Here is a 24,690-nt window from a genome sequence, read left to right on the forward strand (position 1 = left end):
ATGTAATCAGATTCCAAAAATGATGTACTTGTAATTAGATTATAATACATTTTAAAATACTTGTAATCAACCTAGTTACTTTTTTTTTATTAATTACATGATCACATTATTCACACAATAGCGATTAATTATTCATAATTTATTGACTGTCACTAATTCTCTCCTAAATCTTTTAAATGTTCTTTTCTAAACAGCCTACTGCTGGCATACATTCAGAAACTCGTCTAGTTTTGTGGGAATTCACACAAAGACCAGTCCCTAGTCAGAAAACTGAGAGGCCACACTATATTTGACCACTGGATTCACAGAAAGTCTTTTTGAACATTTCAGCATGGTATCAACTATACTGACTACTACGGTCACATGACGTAAACAAATAATATTTTTCATCTTTTTTTTTTTAAATAAGGGTTTTATTTTGATTGTTGTTATTTTAAAATGATTTAGATTAATTTTGCTAATCATTATCCTTTCATTAACTTCACAAATCCCATGCAGTTCCTTCTGAACCCCAGTTTGGGAAACCTTGGCATATAATGTAGGGCCTAATGTTTAATGCACTTCATGTTGTTCTTAACAGTGAATGGAATATATTTAAATCAATGTGGTAAACAGGTCAAAAGTAATCTAAAAGTACTCTTAATTGTGACCAAAAATGTGTAATGTAGTGGATTACGTTACTAACTACAATTTTTGTCACGTAATCTGGAATCAGTAACAGACTACAATTTGTAAGTAATCGACCCAGCACGAATGGTACCAACTAAATATTTACACTTTTATTATTATTATTATCATTATTATTATTATTATTAAATTTTAAATGAGATTTTAAATTTATTATTTGATTAAATTAAGTTCTATTTATTTGCAAAAAAAAAATCGTGCTTTGAGTCAAGGGCTGTGGTGACGAACCCTCCATTCCGGTAGATGGCGGAAGTGCGTCTTGTGAAGGACGAGGACGGAAACACGGGGAATCTGTGACCGTGTGCAGGAATCATGGCAGCGCTCGTACGCGGAGTGTTTATTGCCCGCCTGACAAGGACAGGAAAGAGCAGGTAACTGTGTCATGTAATTTGGGGATTTCGCGAAATAATCACATCAGACCTTCGGAAGCTAATGCTAGCATCTACGCGTGTTAGCATTGGCTTCATTATCCGAACCTGGCCAACCTGTCAAGACACGTTAAAGTGACGGCTCCTGGTACACAGTTGAGCTCAAAACCTAGTTACACAATCAGCCGAGGCACTGCAGTACTAGCACATGAGCTGGGACGAGCCCTTTCCTACCTTAAGAGAAGTTAAGTTAGCCCATTTGAGTTTTTCCGTGAAGTGAATACAGGACGTGACTGCTAGTGACGTATTTAAATGTCTGTATTAGCTTGGCGAATTTCAAGGTGAAATTTTCATTCATTCTCTTTAGTAACTTTTCATTACTTCAGATTTAAAAATGGCGACTTTTTTTAAGTTATTCATATCGAGGTGCGTAGAAATGCAGATGATGTCGGTAATGTAACGTAAGCTCTCGAGTGTTTTTAAAGTGTGATGTGTATTGTCTTGTATGCAGTTTTCTGCAGCACAGTGGCTTCGGTGTCAGACGGAGTCATCAGAGGCTCTTTTCGAAAGGTCAGTCACATTTACTAAATATTTGTGTTCATATTAAACGGTCCCACTGACGTTTTTAATGCGCCACTACACAATTCCGCATTTTATGCAAACTTGCGCAACGGTACGCTGAAAAGTGTTTTTTTTTTTTTTCTTTTTTTTTTTTTTTTTTTTTTTTTTGTAGAATGTAAAACTGCAGTTCGTCAAAAGAGACTTTAGGTGACGTCTTTATATATATATATATATATATATATATCTATCTATTATATCTATATATATATATATATATATATATATATATATCTCACACCAGAGCTGGGTAGATTACATACAAAGTTGTAATCTGTTATTAAATTTCATGACAAAAATTGTAGTTAGTAACGTAATCCATTACATTACGTATTTCAGGTAATATAACTAGACTACTTTTTGATTACTTTTTGGTTACTTTTGACCTAACTTGATTATAACATTGATTTAAATAGCATAATCTTGTACCACATTGACATAAAAATACAAAGAGTAAAAAATGCATTCCATTTGTTGAAATTAACAGCGTGTATTAAACACTCAACTTCTGGGGTTTGTGAGTTTAAGGAAAAGTTGATCATCAATTGAATCATAAAAATGTAATATTAAAATAAATAATTTAAAATCAAAATAAAACACTTCCTAAAAAAATGAATTATTTTATGTTTACCTCTTTGTCATGTGACCATTAACCAACGTCAGAGAACCGTGAACGTTTAAATGTGGTGCTTAATTATTAGATATTTATTTTAAGATCTCAGTCAATATATCAGGTGAAAGATGTTCAGATGACAGAAATGTTTGGGAATGCCTGCATTACGTGTAAATAAGAAATAATGTGAATTTGTGCATTTTCATGTGTTTGAAAGCCTTCCAAAGACATTGTAATATAGATGGTTAAATAACATACTGAGCGATAATTCACAATAAACATGACTGTTTTCATCAGTAGTAGATGCGGTGTAGAAACACCTCCAGTGATTTTTGTAAATCCAGTTTTCAAATGCTGCGTGGCTTCTTAATTTTCTATGTAATTAGTCACCTGAATATTGACTGATCTTTGTGTGAATGTCCACAAAACCGGAAGACTTTCTGAAAAAGAGGAATTTGGGAGAATCAATAAATTATGAGTAATTTATTGCTATTGTGTGAATAATATGTAACCATGTACTCAATAAAGAAGTGATCGAGTATTTTAAAATGTAATTACATCGGTTACTACCCAGCTCTGTATAACACACATCAGCTGTGTGTTTTTGTGCTTACATAGTTCCAGCTGTGTTTGGATCAACCAAGCATGTGGTTTTCTTTAAACAATGACTTTCTTATGTATATTTGCAGTTGATCTCCAAACACTATCCTTAGTAGAATTGACTGTCACAAACATCTAATGGATACATTGAGGTTATTTTCAAAAGGTCAGTCACATTTACAAAATATTTGTGTTCATATTAAACGGTCCCACAGACGGTTTTTTATGCGCCACTACACAACTCCACATTTTTCACAAACTTGGACAACGTTACGCTAAAAGGGTCTTTCTTGGAGAATGTAAACCTGCAGTTTGTCATAAGAGACGTTAGGTGGCACCGCTGCGTCAAGTCTTTATATATATATGTATATATGTATGTGTATATATGTATGTGTGTATATATATATATATATATATATATATATATATATATATATATATATATATATATATATATATATATATATTATATATATTAAACACACAGTGTGTTTGTTTGCTTACATAGTTCCAGCTGTGTTTGGATCAACCAATCACAGTTGGTCTTCTTTAAACAATGACTTTCTTATGTATATTTGCAGTTGTTCTCCAAACACTATCCTTAAATTGACTGTCACAAACATCTAATGGATCCATTAAATGATGTTTTTTTTTCCTTTATCTCAGGTTTTCTTGGACTACAGGCCCGTGTACGGCCACTTCCTCTTCTTATAGCTACAGGCGGGGGTTATTTTGGATACAATCAATATGGGCAATACAAGGATCGGCAGCTGGAGAAGCTTGGCATTGAAGTGCAACCACGTATTGCCAATGAATTTCAGGTAAGATCAGTCTCAGAATACAGTATTATCTGTGTGTGAAATTCCCAGACAAATTGTCTAACAGTTGCAAAACATTGCCATTGCAAATGCATTGTATGCCACATTCGCAACCTCTTTCCCCACATTCTGATTTGAGCACAGTTGGTCGTGTGCCGTGAACTATGCAAACTAAAGTTTCCTGAAACTGTGCAAACTGATATCAAGCTGATCAAAATTCATTCTCAAACTCTGAAGCCATTTTTTGTGATTGTTGGGACACTGATGGTATGGCTGTGTTAAACGTCTCTGGATACTGAGATACTCTGTGGAGCCCATGTTCGAAAGTGTGTGGACATACTAACCTTTTTATACTGTGTTAGTACAAGAATGAGGATTCATGCTAATGTATATATAAACATGTATATATATTACAATAGTCACTGTAGTTGTCATTTTTATTGTATTAATCTTACATGTTTATCCACATGCTTTTTTGTCCATGTCCTTGTGCATTACTGCATTATATATATATATATATATATATATATATATATATATATATATATATATATATATATATATATATATATATATATATATATATATATATATATATATATATTTGTTTGTATATGTTTGTAAAACAGGAGACAGTTTCTCAATCTCTTTATTCAGCATGAAATGAAACGAAGCCTCTTTTTACATCTTGACTGCTTTATGATCAAGTTTGTGCTTTCCATTTGCAATTAGCCACATAAACATGTCGCTGCAAAACATATATAAATCTAATTTTTGATTCACTCACTGTATGTTGTTTCAAAGGAGTTCACTTCACAAAAGCTGATAGCATATGTATTAGCAGCAGATGCCATAAGCTGCGCAGTTTATCATCAGTGATGCTTTTTCAAAATCAGAGATCACAAAGAGAGTAAAGTCCACACCTTTATTATAATTTTTTATTATTTTAGTCATCAGAGGTTATTTAAAAAAAAAAAATGACAAAAACCAAATGACTAAAATATTAACTAAAGTCATAATGGAAACAGAAACTGTGTATAATTAGTAAGTAATAGTATATCAGTAGGTACTAATATAACACTTGCTTGAACACTCATGATAGCTGTCCATGAATGAAAAACATCAATAAAAAAGCATGACGTGGCCAAGTGTAAACAGGCCCTAAGATGCAGACAAGATGGTGTGTCAGAGTTTTGATTGTGGGGTTACTTTGATAAATACAGGCTGCACAAACATCATCCATAGCTGACAGTGTCGGTGTGGCACTGCAGGAGATTTCAGGCTGTCACGGGGAAGATTTTGGCCATTTGTTTTGTTTGGCAAGCCTAAAATCTGTTGCTTGTGCAACCAATTAACTAATTTAACCTAAAAAACAAATAATAAAAAAAGAGAGTTTTTCATAGTTTGTTCTTATATTGTGTTGCAATAAAAAAAATGCCACAGATCTAATAATATTAAAGATGATCATACTTTAAAGGTATTAAAATTAAGAGTGACTTAATCACTTAATTAATTTGTGATTATTACGCTTCAAGTCTTTTTAAATGAAATGATGTAATGACATGTTGTAATGACATGTCACAAATGTTGAGTTCATTTGTTGTGTGACCTTTAATACCAGCCGGGTGATCTGGTTGTTTGAGTGTCCCAGTCACCTGAGCGTGTCGAAATTCACTGGTGGTGTTGCTAGCGTCTGAGTGGCTGGTTTTGTTTGAAGGCTTTCCCTAGTGTGATGTAGTGTTTTATCTGTGTCATACAACAGATAAACATCAGCCTCCAACGTGGAAGTCCCTTTTTAGCGCTTGCTCATCGTGACCCGTTGACCTGTCTCTGTGGATGCTGGACAGTTATGTTTGCACACAAAGCTGTTATAATGCAGTTGAGTTGGTTGTCACAACCTCTAAAAAGTTGATCTTTTGTGACTTTAAACATGACATGAGGACATTTTGTATCAGTAACACACAAAGCCAAAAGCAGCATACACACACACACACACACACACATATATATATATTGTATTAAAGCGATACACAGCAGATTTAGTCCTGCCATTCACCCAGCACTGGTTTCCAAGGGTATTCAGCACCATGCCAGACTTGTACCTCACAAACAATAGTAAGACTTCTTGTACGGAAAGGGGATTGTGCAACAAATCTACAAGGGACAAGACTATTTATACAGTGTCTGAATCAAGGAGAAAAAAAAACTCTAAAATATCATTTTTAACCCTTATGTGAGTTCATTGCATTCTAACCATGTAGAAATAGTGCTTTTGACATTTTCAGACATTTATACTCACTTTGTATGTATCTTTATCATGCATGTGTGTTTGGCTTTGGTGTTCATACTATTGAAACCCTCACTGTTCGCTCCGTGTATGATCTGTGTTCACAACTGTCAGTCATGGACTCTTCTTTTGTGTTACGCCTGATATATGAGGACAGATTTCTGTTCGGCGGTTTGGTTGTAGATTTACAGATAAGGCACAGTGTGTGGCAGAAAGCCTCGCTGGCAGAGATAACGGCGCTCTTTGTGTAGGTGTGACCATTTTCCAGAACCTTCTCAGACACACACAGTGGCTTTGTTATATTTGCAGCCTAGCGGTGTTAGAAAATAAATCACTAAAGTCTTCTGATACTTGTACTCTTTTGTCATGATACTAAATCGAGTGTTAGAAGAGTATAAAAGAAAATAACTAAATTGATGCATTCTGATGCCCTTTCATCATGATGCTAGTTCAGTTCACTAAATCTTTTTTAATTACAATAAAGCAGTCTAAAAATCATGTAATGGCTAACATGAATATTTCTTTTTTTATTCATTATTATTTTTTATTCTATTTTAAGGTTGACATTTTCTTCACTTTCATTTTTGCGTTTGATAGCAGCAGTAATGAAAAACAAAACGTTTTAGTTGTACTCTCCTGGATTCTTGTTTAATGCATCATCCAGCTCAGCATGTGCTACATCCTTACGAAACAGATCCCAGAAGTAAAACCCGTTTACTGCAACCCCTCCACCCCAAAAAATTATGAGTCATAGTATGTTGCAATAGTTGTCGAAAACACACAAAAGCAATCGCTCGGTGAAAATGATTGTGGCACAATACGGTGATAAATCAAATTGTTTCCTTAATGCGCTTGGTCCTGTCAGTTATATTCATTTCTCTGTGTCTTCTGAATACACACGCAATAGCTGTCTGCAGTTGTGTGTGTTTATAGAGTGGGATGGGCTTTTTGACAGTCATCAAATAGGAAGTAAGCCCTTTCACTCATTGGTCTGGTTAATATTTAGTGACGACATCACATCACACACATGCCGCATCTGAGCAGATCCAAGTACGAAGACAGTAAGAGGAGTGTAGTCCATTGAGAAGTTCGACAGACCTCTTATTGTGTCACTCCATACAAGTGAGTGTAAAGATTTCCTTTGTAGGTCTTTTTTTGTTTAAGTGGATTTGTATTTGTGTTTGTATTACGGGATGAATATGAATTCTTTCTTTATTAGGTTGTCAAATTATTTGATGCGTAGAGTAAACTAGAAAGAAATTCTTGAATTATTACTAGTGGGGGAATCATTCGTAGTGTTTTTATACGTTTTTGTATTAAAATGCATATCAAAAGGTTAGTTCGAGACAGGAAGATTAACTTCCTTCCTGTTTAGTAGGAAGTGTCAAGTTCATGTGATTAGCATGCAGTCAAGTGTGCTTTTGGTTTTCCTATGTATACGTTTCCTATGAATATATGAAAGTAGCAGTAGAAGTGTATTTGATAACATATTGATTTTGTTAAAATATATGTAAAAAATTGTGTTTTAAATTATTACAGAAACATTACAGAATGTAAAAGTATACCAAAAAGTCAAGAACAGATGTAAAAGAATCAGTTCAAAGAAATTCCATAGCATTTAGGTTTTATTTAGTGATTGATCTGGGTAAGAGAGGGAAAAAAATATTGAATAAATACAAATATATGCGAACATACATACATATATATGTATGTATGTATGTATGTATGTGTATATATATATATATATATATATATATATATATATATATATATATATATATATATATATATATATATATATGTTTGTGTTATATTTTAATAGACAGATAAATGGATGTGTTTAAAATAAATTGGTACTGTCAAAATTAGCACTTTAACATATTACAAATATTTTAATTCAATTAACACAGGGGCGGAGCTAGGGTTGGCCACCCCACTCACAACTGCTGTTTCTGTCTCTTTTTTTTTTTTGACAAGAATTGCGTTTATTTAGACGCAGAACATCTTTACGATCTCATCAAACAGGAGACTTTTCAGAGGCGCAATCCAACTTCACCTCAGCACCAGGCGCGAGTCAAACGAGCACAGAAAAAGGTACAGGTGATGAGGAGATTCAGTAGGACAACAGTGAACTGTGCTCAGATGAGATGTTGTCAGGCCATATGTCAGTAAAAACCAATTTTCCTGTCCTGTCAGCCGTTATGCTGTGCTCGTAGCACATGCTCTTCAGCTGCACACACAAATACAGCGGCGTGCGCTATATTATATTAAAGTGCTATATGAAGAGTTTGGTTCCAAAATGCAATAAATCCATTTTAATTAATTTGAGTAAAAATGTGTTTTCTTTACCAAGAAAGTGGTGAGATGAAAACCACTGTTTTCTGTTTCAAACTGTTTCACATAGCATCTTGAGGTTATAATAACATTAAAAATTCAATTCAATTTTCAAAGATTTATTATAAAATTTTATTTATTTTTTTCCCCAAAATGCAATGAATCCATTGAATCCATATGAAAAATAATTTACTTAAATAATTTATAATTTGATAAACTGATGAAAATACACAACATAGTAAGTTGATCCACATATGACAGCCTCTGAACTTGGTCAATACTAATCTCATATACAGGCACTTGACTAAAAACACATTCATCAGTCATCGCTTCCAAAATGAATTCAATGGGTCATCTTGTTAATGCTATAAATTAATTACAGCAATAAAATAAAATTTCATCATGAACAAGAACATGAACAACATCACATTAAACCACAGAAATTTCAAAATGACATTTCCCTTACATTCAACTTCCAAAAGTGCATTCATCTTTGCCATGTTACATTCATTTAGTTGACTAGTGCTATACGTTGTATTAACAAAAACATAAATGGCATAAATAAAAACACTAACACTGACAAGCTACACAATATGGCGTTCATAATCGAATGCGATTTATCTACTGAACGCGATATAGCGTAGCTTGTCAATGTTCTACGGCTTTGTGTATTAAGTGCATCTGAATAATTTCCATCTGTAAGCATGTGATGGAGATTTACCGATACTATTAATCACAGAACCGGCTTTACTGACGAGATGCGCATGACAATCACATGCCATTTATTGCTACCATTTGCAGCCCTTGTTTGTTGATTACAAAGTATATGTGGAAAACTAGGATGCCGGGTGTATTCAAAGCGCCGCCATTACTGTCTAGAGTGCGTGGAATGGTGCGATGTGATTGGTTGAGAGGATATATCGCATTCTGCAAAAAAAGGGAGACTGGCGTTTGTCGCGGTTTGGAAAAAAAGGGAGAAAATGTGACCTAATAACTCTGGGAATATCGCAAAATTTTAAATGGACTTTTCAATACCAACCAGACACAATACTGATTTTGGAGGAAACTCACTTTTTAAAAAAAAAAGGGCGTTTATCGTGTTTTGGAACCAAACTCTTCATATATCATAAAGCACAAGTGAATCTATGAGCATGCAATGTCATAGTTATGTCGTCAGTTAAGTTATGAAGTTACCAAAAAAAGCTGCTTTAAAGGGATAGTTCACCCAAAAATAAAAATTAGCCCATGATTTACTCACCCTCAAGCAGTCCTAGGGGTATATGAATTTCTTCTTTTAGATGAATCCGATCAGAGTTATATTAAAAATTGTCCTGGCTCTTCCAAGCTTTATAATGGCAGTGGGCGGTTGTTTCCATTCAACAGTCCAAAATAAGTCCAATAAGCTGCATCCATCCATAATAATAAAAAATAAAAAATTGCTCCACATGGCTCCGGGGGGTGAATAAAGGCTTCCTGTAGCACAGTGGTTCCCCATAGCGACCTCTAAAGCAATGGTTCCCAAAAATGGTCCTGGAGAACCCCCAACACTACATTTTAGATGTCTCCCTATTCAAACACACCTGATTCTACTCATCAGCTCAGTGTCAGGTAAGAGAGACACCAAAATCATGCAGTGTTGGGGGTTCTCCAGGGCCAGGATTGGGAACCACTGCTGTAGCGAATCATTGGGTTTTTGTAAGAAACATATCTATATTTAAAACTTTATCGCGATTAATCACAGTTAATTGGTTAAATTGACAGCACTAAAAAAGGAGTATTATTAATGGAACAAATACATGGATATTGATTTAAATGAATATAAAATTCATATAAATTGGTATATGGTAGCAATTATAGATTTTCTTACGCATACTGTTGCTGTACTGAAATGTATAGAACATGCAGTAATAAATATTCTTATAATAAAAAGCCAATTGAAGTGAATGCAGCGTATTTTTAGGCTTTGTTGATGCGCTGGACTTTGTAGAGAAAGTGATTTTCAGAGCAGAAATCGTTTATCATAACAGTCGGGAGCTCATTGCTCTTTATCCTTCATTTGAGAAAGAGATGAGAGGGAGAGGGGGGATGGGGTCATAGATGGAATTCGGGATCTACTGAGCACATGCTGTTAGGATTGTCTGTTTACAAACCCCTCCCTCTCCTCCTCCTTTTCATATCACCACCTTCCCAGCTGCACCAGGCCTTGAATTCAGCAGCGGCTCAGAAGAGAAGGTGGATTCTTCCGCTGGCTGACCAATCGCAGTCAAGCATCCCACACGTCACCAGCAAGGAGGGCGGGTCTTTAAGCTTTGCAGCGGAAAACCACCGGGCCAGACGAACGGAGTGAGCGTGAGAGAGAGCTAAAGCCTGCCATACGCACTAATCCTTCCACCGTGATCATGTGTCAGGGGACTCTGAAGCAGCAGAAGGGGCCGGTGCAGAGCACTGCGGGGAAATGGTGAGATGCTGCAGGTCTTTGCACAGCTCTCCCTCTTGCTACAATCTCCACAGAGTCAGGGTTGATGTGCGGCGTTTCCGTCCGCCGTGCTCCTCAGCGGGAGCAACAGGGGAGCCCACACACGGCGCCAACAACGGTGGCACGGGGGGCCCATCTCAGCCCAGCCACCGGAGCCGTTTCAGGTACCGGCAAGGAGTGTGTGAGATGCTAGGACGTATTTCAAGCTGAGAATGTGTGTGGATGACAGGGTGAATTTAGCTGGTTGGATCTAGATCAATTGTTGACTGCGCACTCGGAGTGAGAGAGGACAATTGAAGGATCAGTGGAGCTGGAAAGTGGGCGAGCGAGAGGGGATTACGGAGACCTTGCACGAACTGGGCCACCCTACAGAGGGACAATCAGTGTGCAGTGTGAGTTTGTGTCACTGTCCCAGCTGTACGATTGCGTTGTAACATTAGGCTGTTGCTAGCCCTCTCCATCCAATACAATCCACACATAGCTCTACACGAAGCAGATGCTGTTTCCTTGATTGATAGAAAGGAAGGCTCAGATTCAGTCAGTGATTGGCCAACGTGTGCCTGCATTGAAGAAACAAGGGGGGCTATGTAGAACAGAGAGTGTGTGAAAGAGAAAGAGTCCAAAACAGAAGACTTAACATTATCTTTTTACTGGCTGAGTAATGCACTGTGAATAGCTGTTGAACTGCAGTGTTCTTTGATGGCTATTCATCTGCTCTGGACACGTTGGGGGAGGGGTAGAGATGCTCTAATTTCAATTGAATGATAGCCTGATGACTGAAAGCTCTCGTAAATACCAATTCACAGTTTCGAGCCGTCTAGGCTCACTAGGGCGCCACGCACACTTTAGCATATTAACTGGATTCGCTAGAATGAGGTTACATTAATGCACAGTGCTTAAAGTGTTTAGTGTGAAAGGTTATACTGGGCACTTGCACAGCTCTTTTACAAATGTAGTTATAGGATGGAAACAACATTTACACAGTGGAGCTGGTAAACGCAGGTTATCAGGTTCATTGTTGGGTTGTGTAATGAGTATTTTTGCCACTCGCATGAAAATGTGAGTGGTGGCTGCGTAAGTAAAAGTTGTTTTTGTTATTTTGGGACGTTGCTAAGGCCTTCAAGGTGGTTGCTTGGTGTCCCAAGTGAAAAGAGCCTTCTATAATGGCTCAAATCCAAATTTCAATGGAAGACTTTTGTCTTTTTTACTGCTAGATAGAAATGCTTGTCTGTCAGGTGCAGGATGAATTTTTAAATGTAAGATTTGAATAAACCCCTACAATTAAGAGTGAGCAGAAGGGAGGAGACTGTCTGATCATAGGCCATATTTAACATTATGTATTCACGCCTCACAGTTTAAAGAGCCTGTCGCTTTTTTCATAGAGGCATTACCTTTCATAAGTGCATTAGTTGATTAACCTAAAATACAGCCTTTTTTGTATTGCTTGAGCTAAAGAATTGCAACACACAATGTCAGTATTACCAACCCAGGCTCACTGGAAAGCATGCCTGTGGCAACATTTCTGCAAAATTATATTACATTGCTTCTTGTATGTTTCGCGACACCTTCAAAGTGAATTTAAAATTTTGAGTGTGAACGTAAATGTCAGATGAATGTAAATCTGGCACATTTTTATTATGTTGGTGGTTATTCATATTGCGGAAGTTCAGAAATTCAATGTTTGCTGAGTGGCGCTAAAAGGTTAACATACCATCTACACTTAACCCTACATTAAAGGTAACAAAGGGTTAACAAAAGCAAACATGAAATACAAACGTATTTGATGAAGCAACCATGCCATTTTAACTCGCTTCTACAAGTTTTTGAGCTCTCATACTTCAAGGGAATGTATGCTCCGCAATGCAAGTACTGTGCTGTACTAGGTGAGCTATCGAGCTAGTTTACTACATCAGAAAAGCCGTATATACAGAACATTTTATGACGTCAGTCAGTCTTTCAAATACACAGGAGTTGTACTTAACTGGAAGTTTCTGTTTGGAGCTGTTACCAAGATGGCAGCCAAGTTAACTCACTTTCTTTTAAAAAGGACTTTGAGCATCACTATTTACATTTGCTAGACTGGTCTCCAGAGTATGGTCCGATGTTATGCCTGCAGCAGTTTGTCTATTAATAGTAAGAGCAATAAAAATTTACACCTTTCTGTGAGTGAGGTCCGCATGTCAGATGCGGTTATGATGATGCACGACAGGTCAATATACTTTTAAGATTGTGGAGGAAAATTGTGTAGCCCAGGCACTGAAAGGTTGCCCACTGAGCTAGTGTTGCTATAGTTTTTAATCATCAATACACTGAGGGTTATTACCCTCTGATTACTCACTCTGACCATGCTGCAAATCTTGATCTCTCAAACAGAGATTATTGGAGAGTACATTTTGAAAGGGTCAAAGTAAAGATGTTCTTGTGTGTGGCATTGTGAAGTAGACCTGACAAAGTCAGGTGACACATTGAGTGTTTGTGTTAGGCCTATGGCTAAGTCTCCTCCATCCACAGGTCAGAACAGGGTTTCATCCTGATTAGGGTGGACACAATGTTATATTCTATATATAGCCCACGTAGTTGCAGCCCTGGAATGACTGTGTCAACCCAGCAAGCGCTGTGTCATCACTTTCAGTGCCAACTATGACCCACTTTACTGACACACTAAAGCTAATCCCACTTTAACCAGAAGCAGTAGCTCTTAGTGTCATTCTGAATAAAAAGTGAGCAGTTGTAGCCAAACAAAGCGACGCGTTCCATTAGCAGGACCTGGATAGAGGTGCAGCTTTTTTGCATGCGCCATTCCAGTCCCCTAACAATTGTGTTGATCTGCACAGGTGCTAAAAATAGTGCAATGAACACAGAAAAATGTAAAAAAGATTACTGGCGGATATCCTTCATGGCTAAAGCATCCTACTTGGCGTGACTCATAAAAACATGAATGTTTGTGTTGGTTAAATATGTGTATGTTACTTCAAATGTGGCCTTTTATTATGTTGACTGGCCCAGGCCTTCACTCACGTATTTCTCCTTTTGTACCATTTCTAGACAAGTGTAGCAGGGAGGTGATGATAAAAATCTAAATGAGACTAAAGGTGTTAAGCAGGTGAAAGCAGCCTTTGCTTAGACTGATGTAAGTGGAATGGAGCTGAAAGGAGTATATGGTCAGTGTAGTCGAGAAGCAGTGCAAACGACCATGAGGTTAAGTTTACAGTGGAGAATTGCTATTCCTGTCTCTTTCCTATCTCGAGTATCTTTTCTAGCGTTTGTCTTCCGCTGTTTAATGTCTTCTGTATGAGTGTCTTTGTCTTTGGTCTTTGGTATGTGTGAGTGGGCTGTGTGGATGTTTCTGACTGTTTTATAAATCTTTCCTTCCTCCTTTCTACTGTTTTGATAATACAGCCCAGTTCTGTGTTATATGGCGACTCTCAAGAAAACATGTTTAGGTAGTATTTCACCCTAAAACCAAAAGGAAAAAAAAAATTATTTTATTGAAAAAAAGAACTTTTTTTTTTTTTTTTTTTTTTTTACCCCACATGTGACATTTTTATGAAAATTAAGCACATTTTCACCCAATAACCATTTCACATTTGGACTTTTTTGTAATTCCTTTTATTCTCAATGGTTATTCTCATTACTGTACTAATGTCTAAAAAAAATTAATTTATGTGTTACATTTGTGTTGTACTTATACAAATACATGACAACGTTTGAATGACAAGTTTCCACAATTGCCAGTTTAGACAAAAGCGTTTTAATAATATTAATTGTAATTATGGAATTAATAAGTGATTAATAACAATTATGGTTATATTTCATTGAGGTAATAGTTTTGGAAATACATGCTTATTTGTCATTAAAAAAATAAACTATTTTTATTAGTAGTATCAACAAATGGAACTGCAGAAATACTTTTTTCCAGCAGGTTTTCACGGGACATACATATAACTCATCCTGCCCAGTTTCACACCATTCTTAATTCTTTTGGGGTGAAATATGATCCAGACATGGTCTTGACAGGTTTCTTGAGATTCACTCTATAACAGCAGTGCTCAATCGTGTTCCTGGAAGTCTACATGCAAAGTTTAGCTCCAAACCAATTGAGTTACACCTGAACCAACTCATTAAAATCTTCAAGAACCTTTGATAATTACAAACAGGTTGATGCAAGGTTGAACTCTGCAGGAAGGTAGATCGATCTCCATAAACAGGATTGGGCACCCATGCTCTACAACATTTAGACCATCTGCACATACATCTTTCATGTCCACCTCCTTTATTCTTCATAAGTGTCTGTCTGTGTATTTTGTGCACTTTGGAATCATGGATGTGTTGTGCAGGTTGCAGTTCCCACAGTTGGCCCTACGGCGGCGACTAGGCCAGCTGAGCTGCATGTCCCGGCCTACTGTCCGCCTTCGCTCATGGCCTCTGTCATTCCTCTACTACATCCTGCCCTTTGGAGCGCTCAAACCTCTTGCCAAAGTGGGCTGGAGGCCCACAAGCAGAGTAAGTACAGGTGGAAAGTACAAAAAGAGCCTACTGGTTGATGTTGTGTGTATTCAAATGTGCAAACTCTCACTATCCAGAGACATAAATGCCATCCATCAGTGTGTCATCAGTGTATAATGGCCATTTGAGATTGAGATGTTATCTTGTGGTTGAAAGTGTGTGGGTAATGTCTATGATTATAGCAAACATTACTGGAACCATTAAGGAATAATGCCCTAGATAAAGTCTTTTCATTCATAACCCAGAGAAAGGAAGCTACGAAACTGATGTGAGGTCAGCAGAAATGGCGGCTGCTATCAGCAGATGGCTACTTGCATATGGACCCGCTGAGCCCTGAGCTCCTTTGGGACTCGTGTGAAAAGAGCCATTGTCCCACGGTGCAGCTCTGAACTGAGGAACACTTTGTCTCTAGACCCAGTCGAGGGCATCGTGCCACGGTGGCTCTGACACCACTATTGTTCAGTTCCCATGAAAAAGAATTGCCAGTCAGCCCATGCTGATGCTCTGAAGCAGATACACTATCTCCAGCGGCAGACAGGAAGTTACAGAGAAACAGAAAAACCCACCACCCTGTAAAGGCACATTCACACCAAGCACGATAACTATAAAGATAACGATAAAGATATAGTTCTAAAAAGCGTTCTCAATATTAAAGAATAGCAGAGTCCACACCACAGCTATAACGATGAAGGCACAGAGAAACGATATCGTTGGAATCATTTTCAGAACTATTTTTTCCAGCTGATGAATGATACAAACATTGACAACCAATCAGAATCCATCCTGCTATAACGAGCTCGAGAATTTCAAGCGGCAGAGGCATGTGTGCTTAGAATAAACAGACGATATCGTTCGCTGGTGTGGACACTAATATCGTTATCTTTATAGTTATCGTTCTTGGTGTGAACAGGGCTTTAGACTCAAGGATTGTCCACATTTAGCCTCCTGTCTGTCAGCTGAGATTGAAACTAACTACAGTAATCCACTTACTCTGAACACTCAGGCCAGCTCCTGTCAAGCATCAACCATGCTATCTGTAGCACTGACCTGAGATCACTCCTTCCCACATCAATAATGATCAGTGAGCTACACTGATCTAAACACTCTTTGAATCCAAACACTGGAGCACATGGCACACAGCGGGCGATGGAAAGCTATGTGCAGGTGCTGGACTCAATACAGCAGGTTTTTTTTTATTTTTTACTTTATTTTTTTTTTTTTACTTTATTTACTTTAATGAGCAATGCAGAGTGTACGCAACGTTTTTTTACAATTATCATAAATTATTAATTCATAAATATAAAATTTTACATCCTAAATCAACCTTGCATTGTAAGAAAAAAGATAAAATTTCAGAAATTTTAAGAGACTTATTGACCTTGACAAACAGTCTTTTTATTTATCAAAACTACTTTTTTTTTATATATATATATATAAACAATAGAAAAATTATGCCACTGAATTAAATACTCAAGGGTTTCAAGAATTTCTAATTATAAAATTGTTTTTTTTTTTGTTCTATATAATGAAAAATTTTTTTTTTTTTTTTTTGTGTGCAAATATATGTAATAATCATAAAATTTGTAAAAAGTTACCCCATATATATATATATATATATATATATAATAAAATGTATTATAAATAATTGGGCAATTGAACTCTATATGTTGTTCAGGGTGTTGCGTTTCGGTCAATATTTTCTGCTCTCCAAAACCATTTTGGCTGAAACCTAAAACCTTTTTTTGCTGCTGTGGCCAAATATGTTGAGCTGCTGAAATTTCAGTGCATCACTTATTTTTATGCTGCATTCCATTCAAAATCAGATGTGGGATATTGATATTTGACATGATAATAAAGTATTCTGTTGTCAAACGATTCATAAACTAAAAAAGTGGCAATGCTTGCATTTGCTTTGCAGGTGGAAGATCATTAAGTGCGTTTACTCGCCTTTCTGCAAACGTTTGCTTTTGTATATAACAGATATTTGAACATGGCGTCTCCAAACTCTCTGTTTCTTGGGATGTAGGTTTCAATCTACAAGTCCATACCCACAAGACTCCTCTCCAGAGCCTGGGGTCGCTTGAACCAGGTGGACCTGCCAACTTGGTTACGGAAACCTGTTTTCAGACTGTATATATGGACGTTTGGAGTCAATATGAAGGAAGCGGCTATAGAGGATCTACAGCACTACAGAAACCTGGGCGAGTTTTTTAGGCGCAAACTCAAACCACAGGTTCGGCCGGTGTGCAACTCGCACTGCGTGGTGAGTCTCGGTTTGTAACCGGAGAGAAAAAGGCATTCTTCAAATAGATTTTTGTTGTCCCATTCTCTTTGATTCGTAGGCAAACCCGAAGAATGGGTATGTAAGCATGTTCACCGAATTTTCATTTCAGTAGAGCCGTTCAACATCTGAATGTTATACATTTAGGAGATTTTACTAAGTTTAAAAGAAGATTTCATTAAGAGGAGCAGCATTTTTGTCAGCTAAGCAGGAAACTTGAGAAGTTCAAAATAATTATTATGGTGTCTGAAATAATAATCTAATGGTTATTTGACTTTATTTTGCATATTCCAGCTACTCATGTTACTTTTTAATACAGTATAGAGAAAACATTCAGTATCAACACAGATACTAGTTTAATTCACTTTGACTGTTCATTTGCTCTGCAGATCAGTCCAGCTGATGGCAAGATCCTTCATTTTGGCCGTGTGAAGAACTGTGAGGTCGAGCAGGTGAAGGGAGTGACCTACTCTCTGGAAACCTTCCTCGGGCCGCACAACTGGACCGAGAATTTAACTGCTAACAGAAGTAAGTCTCTCTAAAGCTATCTTTTGACCAAGTAGGACATGCTCCTGGATCGAAATCCTTTGATACTGGAACATCAGAAAATTTGAAAAAGGGACATTTAACTCGAGGTTTCCCAAACAGCCAAATCCATTTTTAGATTGTAAACATGGCTGTTTGGTCACTGTATGGTTGACTTCATATTTTTGATGCATCATCAAATTTTGCTAATAATTTTAAGAAATTGGTGTTTTGCGAGGTTTCCCAAACTCCAAGTGAAGTTTTTTAGAAATTGGTTTTTTGAGCTTGATGTCAGACTTTGTATCCTATGCATAATCTACAGTACGCTACTGTCACGCTATATATAAATTGAGTAATGTTGTGAAATATAATAACAATTTAAAATTAAATTTTTCTGTTTTAATAAATGTGTAATTTCGTGTAATTTATTCCTGTGATGACCCAGCCGAATTTTCAGCATCATTACTCCAGTCTTCATGATGCTTCAGAAATCATTATAATATGCCGATTTGCTGCTAAAGAAACATTTCTTAGTATTATCACTATTAGTGCTGAAATGAGATAAACTGATGTCTTTTTTCAGGATTCTTTATTGAATAGAATATATAAAATTATAGATTGATATAAATGTTGAAAGATCTATGCCTAACCATAAAATCTATTCTGACATCAAGGAACATGCCCTAAGTGGGAAAATCATGCTAAGCTTAGAGGCCATGCGATTATAAATTATTTTATATTGGTTTTCTTAAAAATTATTGATGATAATCTCTTATATTTGTCTTGTTTTATTCCTTGTCAGGTTTAGATGAGGATGATCCTGGCACTTACCAGGATGCTCTGGTCACTAAAGAGGGGAATGAGTTGTTTCACTGTGTAGTTTATCTGGCTCCGGGTGACTACCACTGCTTCCACTCACCTACAGACTGGAGGGTGGCACACAGACGCCACTTCCCAGGTCAGCGCCATTAGATGTTCTCTCTGTATTTAGCTTTGCTTTCTGAAAATATGATTTGTTATTAAAAAAATAATTCACAGAGACTTCGGTTCTTATATGCTAAAGTTATAAGCGTCTTTTCTAATCTGATGGCGACTGAGCAGTGCGTAGCTACATAACAAGCACAGTGTCTGATATGTATGTGTTTGTTATAGGTTCTCTGATGTCAGTGAACCCAGGAGTTGCACGCTGGATCAAGGAACTTTTCTGCCATAATGAGCGGGTCGTCTTGAGTGGGGAGTGGACACACGGCTTCTTTTCACTCACGGCTGTAGGAGCGACAAATGTGGGATCTATACGCATCTATTTTGACAAGGTTAGATAATTTTTGATCTGTGGTAAAATACAAATATCACTGAAATATTCATATTGAAATCTGCATATTCAGTCTCTGCTCTTTGTGTGACGTAAATAACTGTCACCATCTACTGTAGATTACGAACTAGGAAAAGCTCCAATACAGATCGCAGCAAAACCACCTGCGCATATCCCGAAGGCAAAATTATGCATTTCAGTGTATCCTGAACGCTTTGACTGAAAGAGTGATTCTCCTCATTCAAAGGTTCATTGCTGTTAGATTGGAAATATTCTAGTTGTGCAACATCTAGTTCATGGCATCCAGCTGTTTGTTGAGCCATTTTTGTACTGGAGCTATTTTTAAAGCAGTCATCTGTTGGGTCTGAAGAGCTCCTGGGGACAAGTAGCACCACAAAGAATCGGCAACAGACTATACTTTAATCTCTCCACAACACCTCACATAAATGACAATAGTACATACTGAAACTTACAATTAAACACTAAAAATATACAAATAAAAGCTAATTCAAAATATTAATGAATATTATAAAAGTGTACTAGATAAAAATAACAGAGCCATAATATAGCACATTTTCAGTATGTAAAAATTATCTTTAAAGGCTTGTTCACACCGAGATGAATATTGCGTGCGATTATCGCCGACATTTAATGCCTCGTGACTAAACAAAGGGTGCCAATGTGAGTGTGCACACTGACTCGCAAAACGTGAGGCATAAAAGCGTCATTTTTTAAAATACGCCTCGGGCTCGTTTTTTTGGTTTGATGCGCCACATCAAAAACTGGCTGACCAATGAGATTGGCGCTTTTGTTCATGTGCCTGGAGCTGCTAAAGTTACAGTAAAACACGACTTGGTGGCGCTCAAGCACAAAACAGTCTTGCCGAGCACACTTGATTCATAACGACGAAGAGGAAGTAGACCAAGAGGGTGCATCAAGGCAAGATGAATGTAGAGCTGCTGGTCTCATTGGTGTCTGAACACTAAAGGCTTGAATAGTGTTGAGGTGAATGTTTGGTTGCTGGTCTCATTGGTGTAGTTGTTATGGAGAGGAATTGCAAATCAAATAGGATTTGATGTGTACTGGGGTTTTTCTGTTTTTCATTAAGTGCCATCTAATGTCAGGGATTGAATTTGCACACCAGCGAAAATCACATGGCAAAAGATGCGTCAAAAAAACTAGGCTTAAGATGTTATATATCTTAGTTATTTGAGACTTGCTTCTTCCTCTAAATGTTACCTTTTCCAATCCTCCACTAAACAGATTAAAGCTCACTAATTAACTAGTTGACCATAAACCTTAGACAGTTTAGACGCCATATTGAATTTTTATAATTTTATTGAATTTAATTACCTTTTCTTTTTTTTTTGGTTCGCCAACCTCTGGTCACCAGCAGTGTGCATTCTTCAAAATATCTCATTTTATTGGCGCTGATAGCCTCATGGACAGCATGCCGACATATAGCACCATTGTGCTTCGGGTGTCCTAGCTCAAGGATCTTTCCCATTCCCTTCCCTCTCTCCCATTTTTGCTTCCTGGCAGGCTACTGTCCTATCATAATGAAGGCAAAAACACCAAAAGTAAATCTTAAAAAAAAAGTTTTTATGTAAATACTAGGGTATGTGCACAGTGTGCATAATGTAAAATTTAGTAATCAGCATAGTAAGTGCGTACTGTGTGCACACATCCTGATTTGTCTAACTTGGCATACCCTGTATGCTCAGCTCAGACATGCGGCTTGAATTTTTTTTACAATAATTAGTTGGTCGCTTAAAAGGTAACAAGAATGTCCCAGTCCATTGTCAAAAAAGAGACAGAACACGAACAGACGGCCAAGCTGAATCAGTGATGTAACTGTTACATAATCACCACAGACCGATGGTAGTTCAGAGGTGTTTACCAGCCAGAGCAAACTTTTCTGCAGTTCACTTTGGCAACTCCCGCAAATGAACTCAAAAGGAACTTCGTTTTGACCTGATTTGGCCTTTGTTTGGAATTACATCACACCAGTTCTTTTGCTTGAAGTATATTGGGTTTAATTTCTGAATTGCCACTGAATCAATCTTATTGGCAAATGATGTATTTTCTGTAAAAACCATTTGTGTTTTTTCAGCATTAGCAGAATATTGAGCTACATCACTAAGAGTGGATTTATCCTCATTCCCGCAATCAGACCACTAGACAGTTGTGGGCTTGTGTAACAATGTGGGTTAATGGGTGAGATGCGAGTTTGACAGTAGTGGCACCTGTTTGATGTGACCTTACAAAGTCCTGACTGTGCTTATTTTTTTAAATGACATATTTTCCCTAAATCTAATGGATTTTATTTGTATTAAAATAAATAGAGAGGTTCCCCATCTGTTATAAGTACCAGATTTAAAGGATAGTTGGAGTTTTAAAAGGCAAAGAATTCGGTTTTAGTGAATGGACAATTAACAACTGATTTTCTCTCTTTAGGAGCTCCGCACCAACAACCCACGATACAACAAAGGAACATTCAACGACTTCAGCTACGTAACAAACAACAGGCAGGAAGGCGTGAGCATGAGAAAAGGAGAGCACCTGGGCGAGTTCAACTTGGGCTCGACTATTGTACTCTTATTCGAAGCTCCAAGAGATTTTACCTTTAATTTGAAAGCAGGCCAGAAGATACATTTTGGAGAACCTCTTGGGACAATGTAACGCCGACGAGAGGGGAACGCAATCTGATGATGGACAGACGAAACTGTGCAGATGCATTCAGGGTCTCAAAAACTAATACACTCACATTTGCAGAGTTGTACTCTGTTTAAACTGAGATACATGTGTGCTCATATGTACTCAATCCACCACTGTTGCATTATTGCAGTCGTTTTTTTAGGGTTTATGTTTTTTTTTCCCGTTTTTGTTGTAAAATAAGCAAAGCTTAGACCATTACAAAAAAGTATTTGTTTACCTTGAAAAGCCATCCAGATTTTTTGGCTCTAAATTATTTTTCTATTTTGTTTTAGTAAAACGTTTGTTTTGTTTTTGTGTTTGCCCATATTGCCTTTGGCTGGAGTCCACCTGTGTGAAGGGTTTGAAGAGTTCAGGATTTCCACAGCTAACTCTGCAAGCATTGGGAATGTACGAGAGGCCATCACTATTTGGTACCTTCATATTTGACAGCGCTTATCTTTAAAACCGTTCTCTCCGTCCAAATTTTGCTCTTGGCGAAGGTGCAAGCCATTTTGACAGTATAATCGTGGCCATGTTTACTCCGTAAGAGAGTTTTGAAAAAGACAGGTGACTGTTATAACTGCCATTGTTCTCTGGTGTTGAATTATGCCTTTGTTTGTTGGTGTAGCAATTAGTTTGGAGATAAATGTTAAGTATTTTGCTGTCACAACTTGATTAGTGCCAAAACGCAAGATATGTTTTTTACTAACACACCTTTTTTTGCCCTTTTGATATGAATCAGGTTATTGTGATCTTATGACTTGAGTTTTTCATTCTTGGGCTTTGTTTTATTAACCAGCGCCTGACAAAGATAAAGACCATCCGTACTCTCCTCATCTGGACCACACATGTGGATGAAGATTAGGGAAAGGACTCTGGAAATTTTACTTTGAATGTGTTGAAAACACTGGGCTTTTCTGTGCACCAGGCCACACTTCTTTTGGAGTACAGTCTTGTTAATCCAATCCATGTAACATAGACATTAATACAAACTATTTCAGAGTGCAAGAAACGTGTCATAAATAAATTTTGAAGATTATTTAACAAGTTGTGTTTTATAGAATTGTGATATTGGTATTATTATTTTATTACGTAATCTTACTGTTTTGCCTACTATGCTTTTTCATGAGGTTTGCAGCTTCTTGACCTGGAAAATTCATGATTTCAAGGTTTCATAACTTATCTCTAAACAATAATAGACACCGCTTGTGGTGGATTAGTATGGCAAGCTTCACAGGACAGTTGTATATTTATACATGGGGGAATATAAAAGGAGAAATCTGTCCGCGTTATTTGAGGAAAGTCATTCATCATTAAATAAGCCTGATTAATAATGAACAAAATCTCAGCAGAATATGGATTAAAATGTCAGATTCTTTGAAAGGGTAGAGTCGGGAACAGTATCGAGCAGTGTGACGAGTTATACTTTATTTTTAAAAAATTATAATAATTATTCTCATTTAAAAAGCATTGTTTATTACTTAATGTTAATTGAAAGAACGCGCAGAATATTTGTAGTTTTAAAAAATGATGTCACCCACTATTGAAAAAGAGAAGCTTCTAGAAAGCGAACCGGCCGCCCAGCGTGACCCCTTCTCACACACACACACACGCTCTCTCTCTCTCTCTCTCTCTCTCTCTCTCTCTCTCTCTCTCTCTCTCTCTCTCTCTCTCACACACACACACACACACATTCTCACACACACAGCGCGCGGCAGTCTGTTCTCTTCTGGAAGCTTCTCGTTTCTTCTCCATCCTCCAATCACAATCAGAGCAGCACACTGGACTCACGCGGGAGAAGACACGCCTGTTTTTTCAGTAAGCCCTGACCGTAACTATGACCTTCAGAAAAATAAACCTACTCCGCAAACACCGACTAACCTTACTACAGTTTTACTATTGTTAGCAGCAGTTGATAACGCTAGTTATATTAGCACTGTATTACTGCTGTGGTAAAACCTAGCTATATTCTCCAGTCAATAGTTGAAAACACGGTTTTTGTTTTTTATTGTACAAACTAAATACATTTTAGGTTTGGTTGATGGTCACCCGTACCTGGTCATTTAAAAAATGCTCACAATAAACCCTTTTTGCAGTTCTTAGTCATTAATACACCAGCAAACTCATTTTTTAAAAGTGCAAATATTACGTTTTCTCAATTTATGATATAATAATGTTGCATGTATAATAATTAGGTAAAGAAATACGGATTAAAATGGTTTTCGATTAATTACATCCGTAGTGATGCGGTTTTCTGAGCATTTCGTGCGTAGCTTGCTAAGAGAGATAAGATGCCAGTAAGTTCAGTGTCATGCTTAACTAAATTGAACGCATGATCTGAACTCGTTACAGTACCACAGCAGAGCAAACTGTCTTCAGCTTGCCTTCTTTCTGTACCGTAGGCTAAACTAAGGGTTCAAGGTTGTATTTTAAGAAGCGCACTCCCCCTACTGGCGCGAAGTCTGCAGTGTATAAGGTATAAACACATTATTTATCGTGAGAACCAAATCAACATCTATTTCCATGCATCTCTTAAAGGAGTAGTTCGCTTCTAGAATTAAAATTCTT

General features: G+C 37.1%; 1 protein-coding gene across 7 annotated transcripts; it reads left to right on the forward strand.

Annotated features, from left to right (window-relative positions):
- Positions 1–915: 915 nt before the first annotated feature.
- Positions 916–23,166, forward strand: LOC109088171 (phosphatidylserine decarboxylase proenzyme, mitochondrial-like). Of its 7 annotated transcripts, none has more exons than XM_042757022.1 (9): positions 979–1,058; positions 1,567–1,625; positions 2,976–3,052; positions 3,553–3,707; positions 17,334–17,570; positions 17,978–18,116; positions 18,916–19,071; positions 19,266–19,426; positions 21,883–23,166. In XM_042757022.1, the coding sequence occupies exons 3-9, from the start codon at positions 3,025–3,027 to the stop codon at positions 22,105–22,107; spliced, it is 1,101 nt and encodes a 366-aa protein (XP_042612956.1). In that variant the 5' UTR covers positions 979–1,058; positions 1,567–1,625; positions 2,976–3,024; the 3' UTR covers positions 22,108–23,166. The 7 variants fall into 7 exon arrangements, with proteins under 7 accessions (XP_042612951.1, XP_042612956.1, XP_042612952.1 ...); XM_042757016.1 differs by lacking the exons at positions 979–1,058; positions 1,567–1,625; positions 2,976–3,052; positions 3,553–3,707 and adding exons at positions 6,867–7,113; positions 7,969–8,085; positions 10,517–10,965; positions 15,139–15,304; XM_042757021.1 differs by lacking the exons at positions 979–1,058; positions 1,567–1,625; positions 2,976–3,052; positions 3,553–3,707 and adding exons at positions 6,873–7,113; positions 7,969–8,085; positions 10,517–10,783; positions 15,139–15,304.
- The last annotated feature ends 1,524 nt before the right edge of the window (positions 23,167–24,690 follow it).

This window comes from Cyprinus carpio, chromosome A5 (assembly GCF_018340385.1).
Source record: "Cyprinus carpio isolate SPL01 chromosome A5, ASM1834038v1, whole genome shotgun sequence".
Classification (NCBI taxonomy): Eukaryota; Metazoa; Chordata; class Actinopteri; order Cypriniformes; family Cyprinidae; genus Cyprinus; species Cyprinus carpio.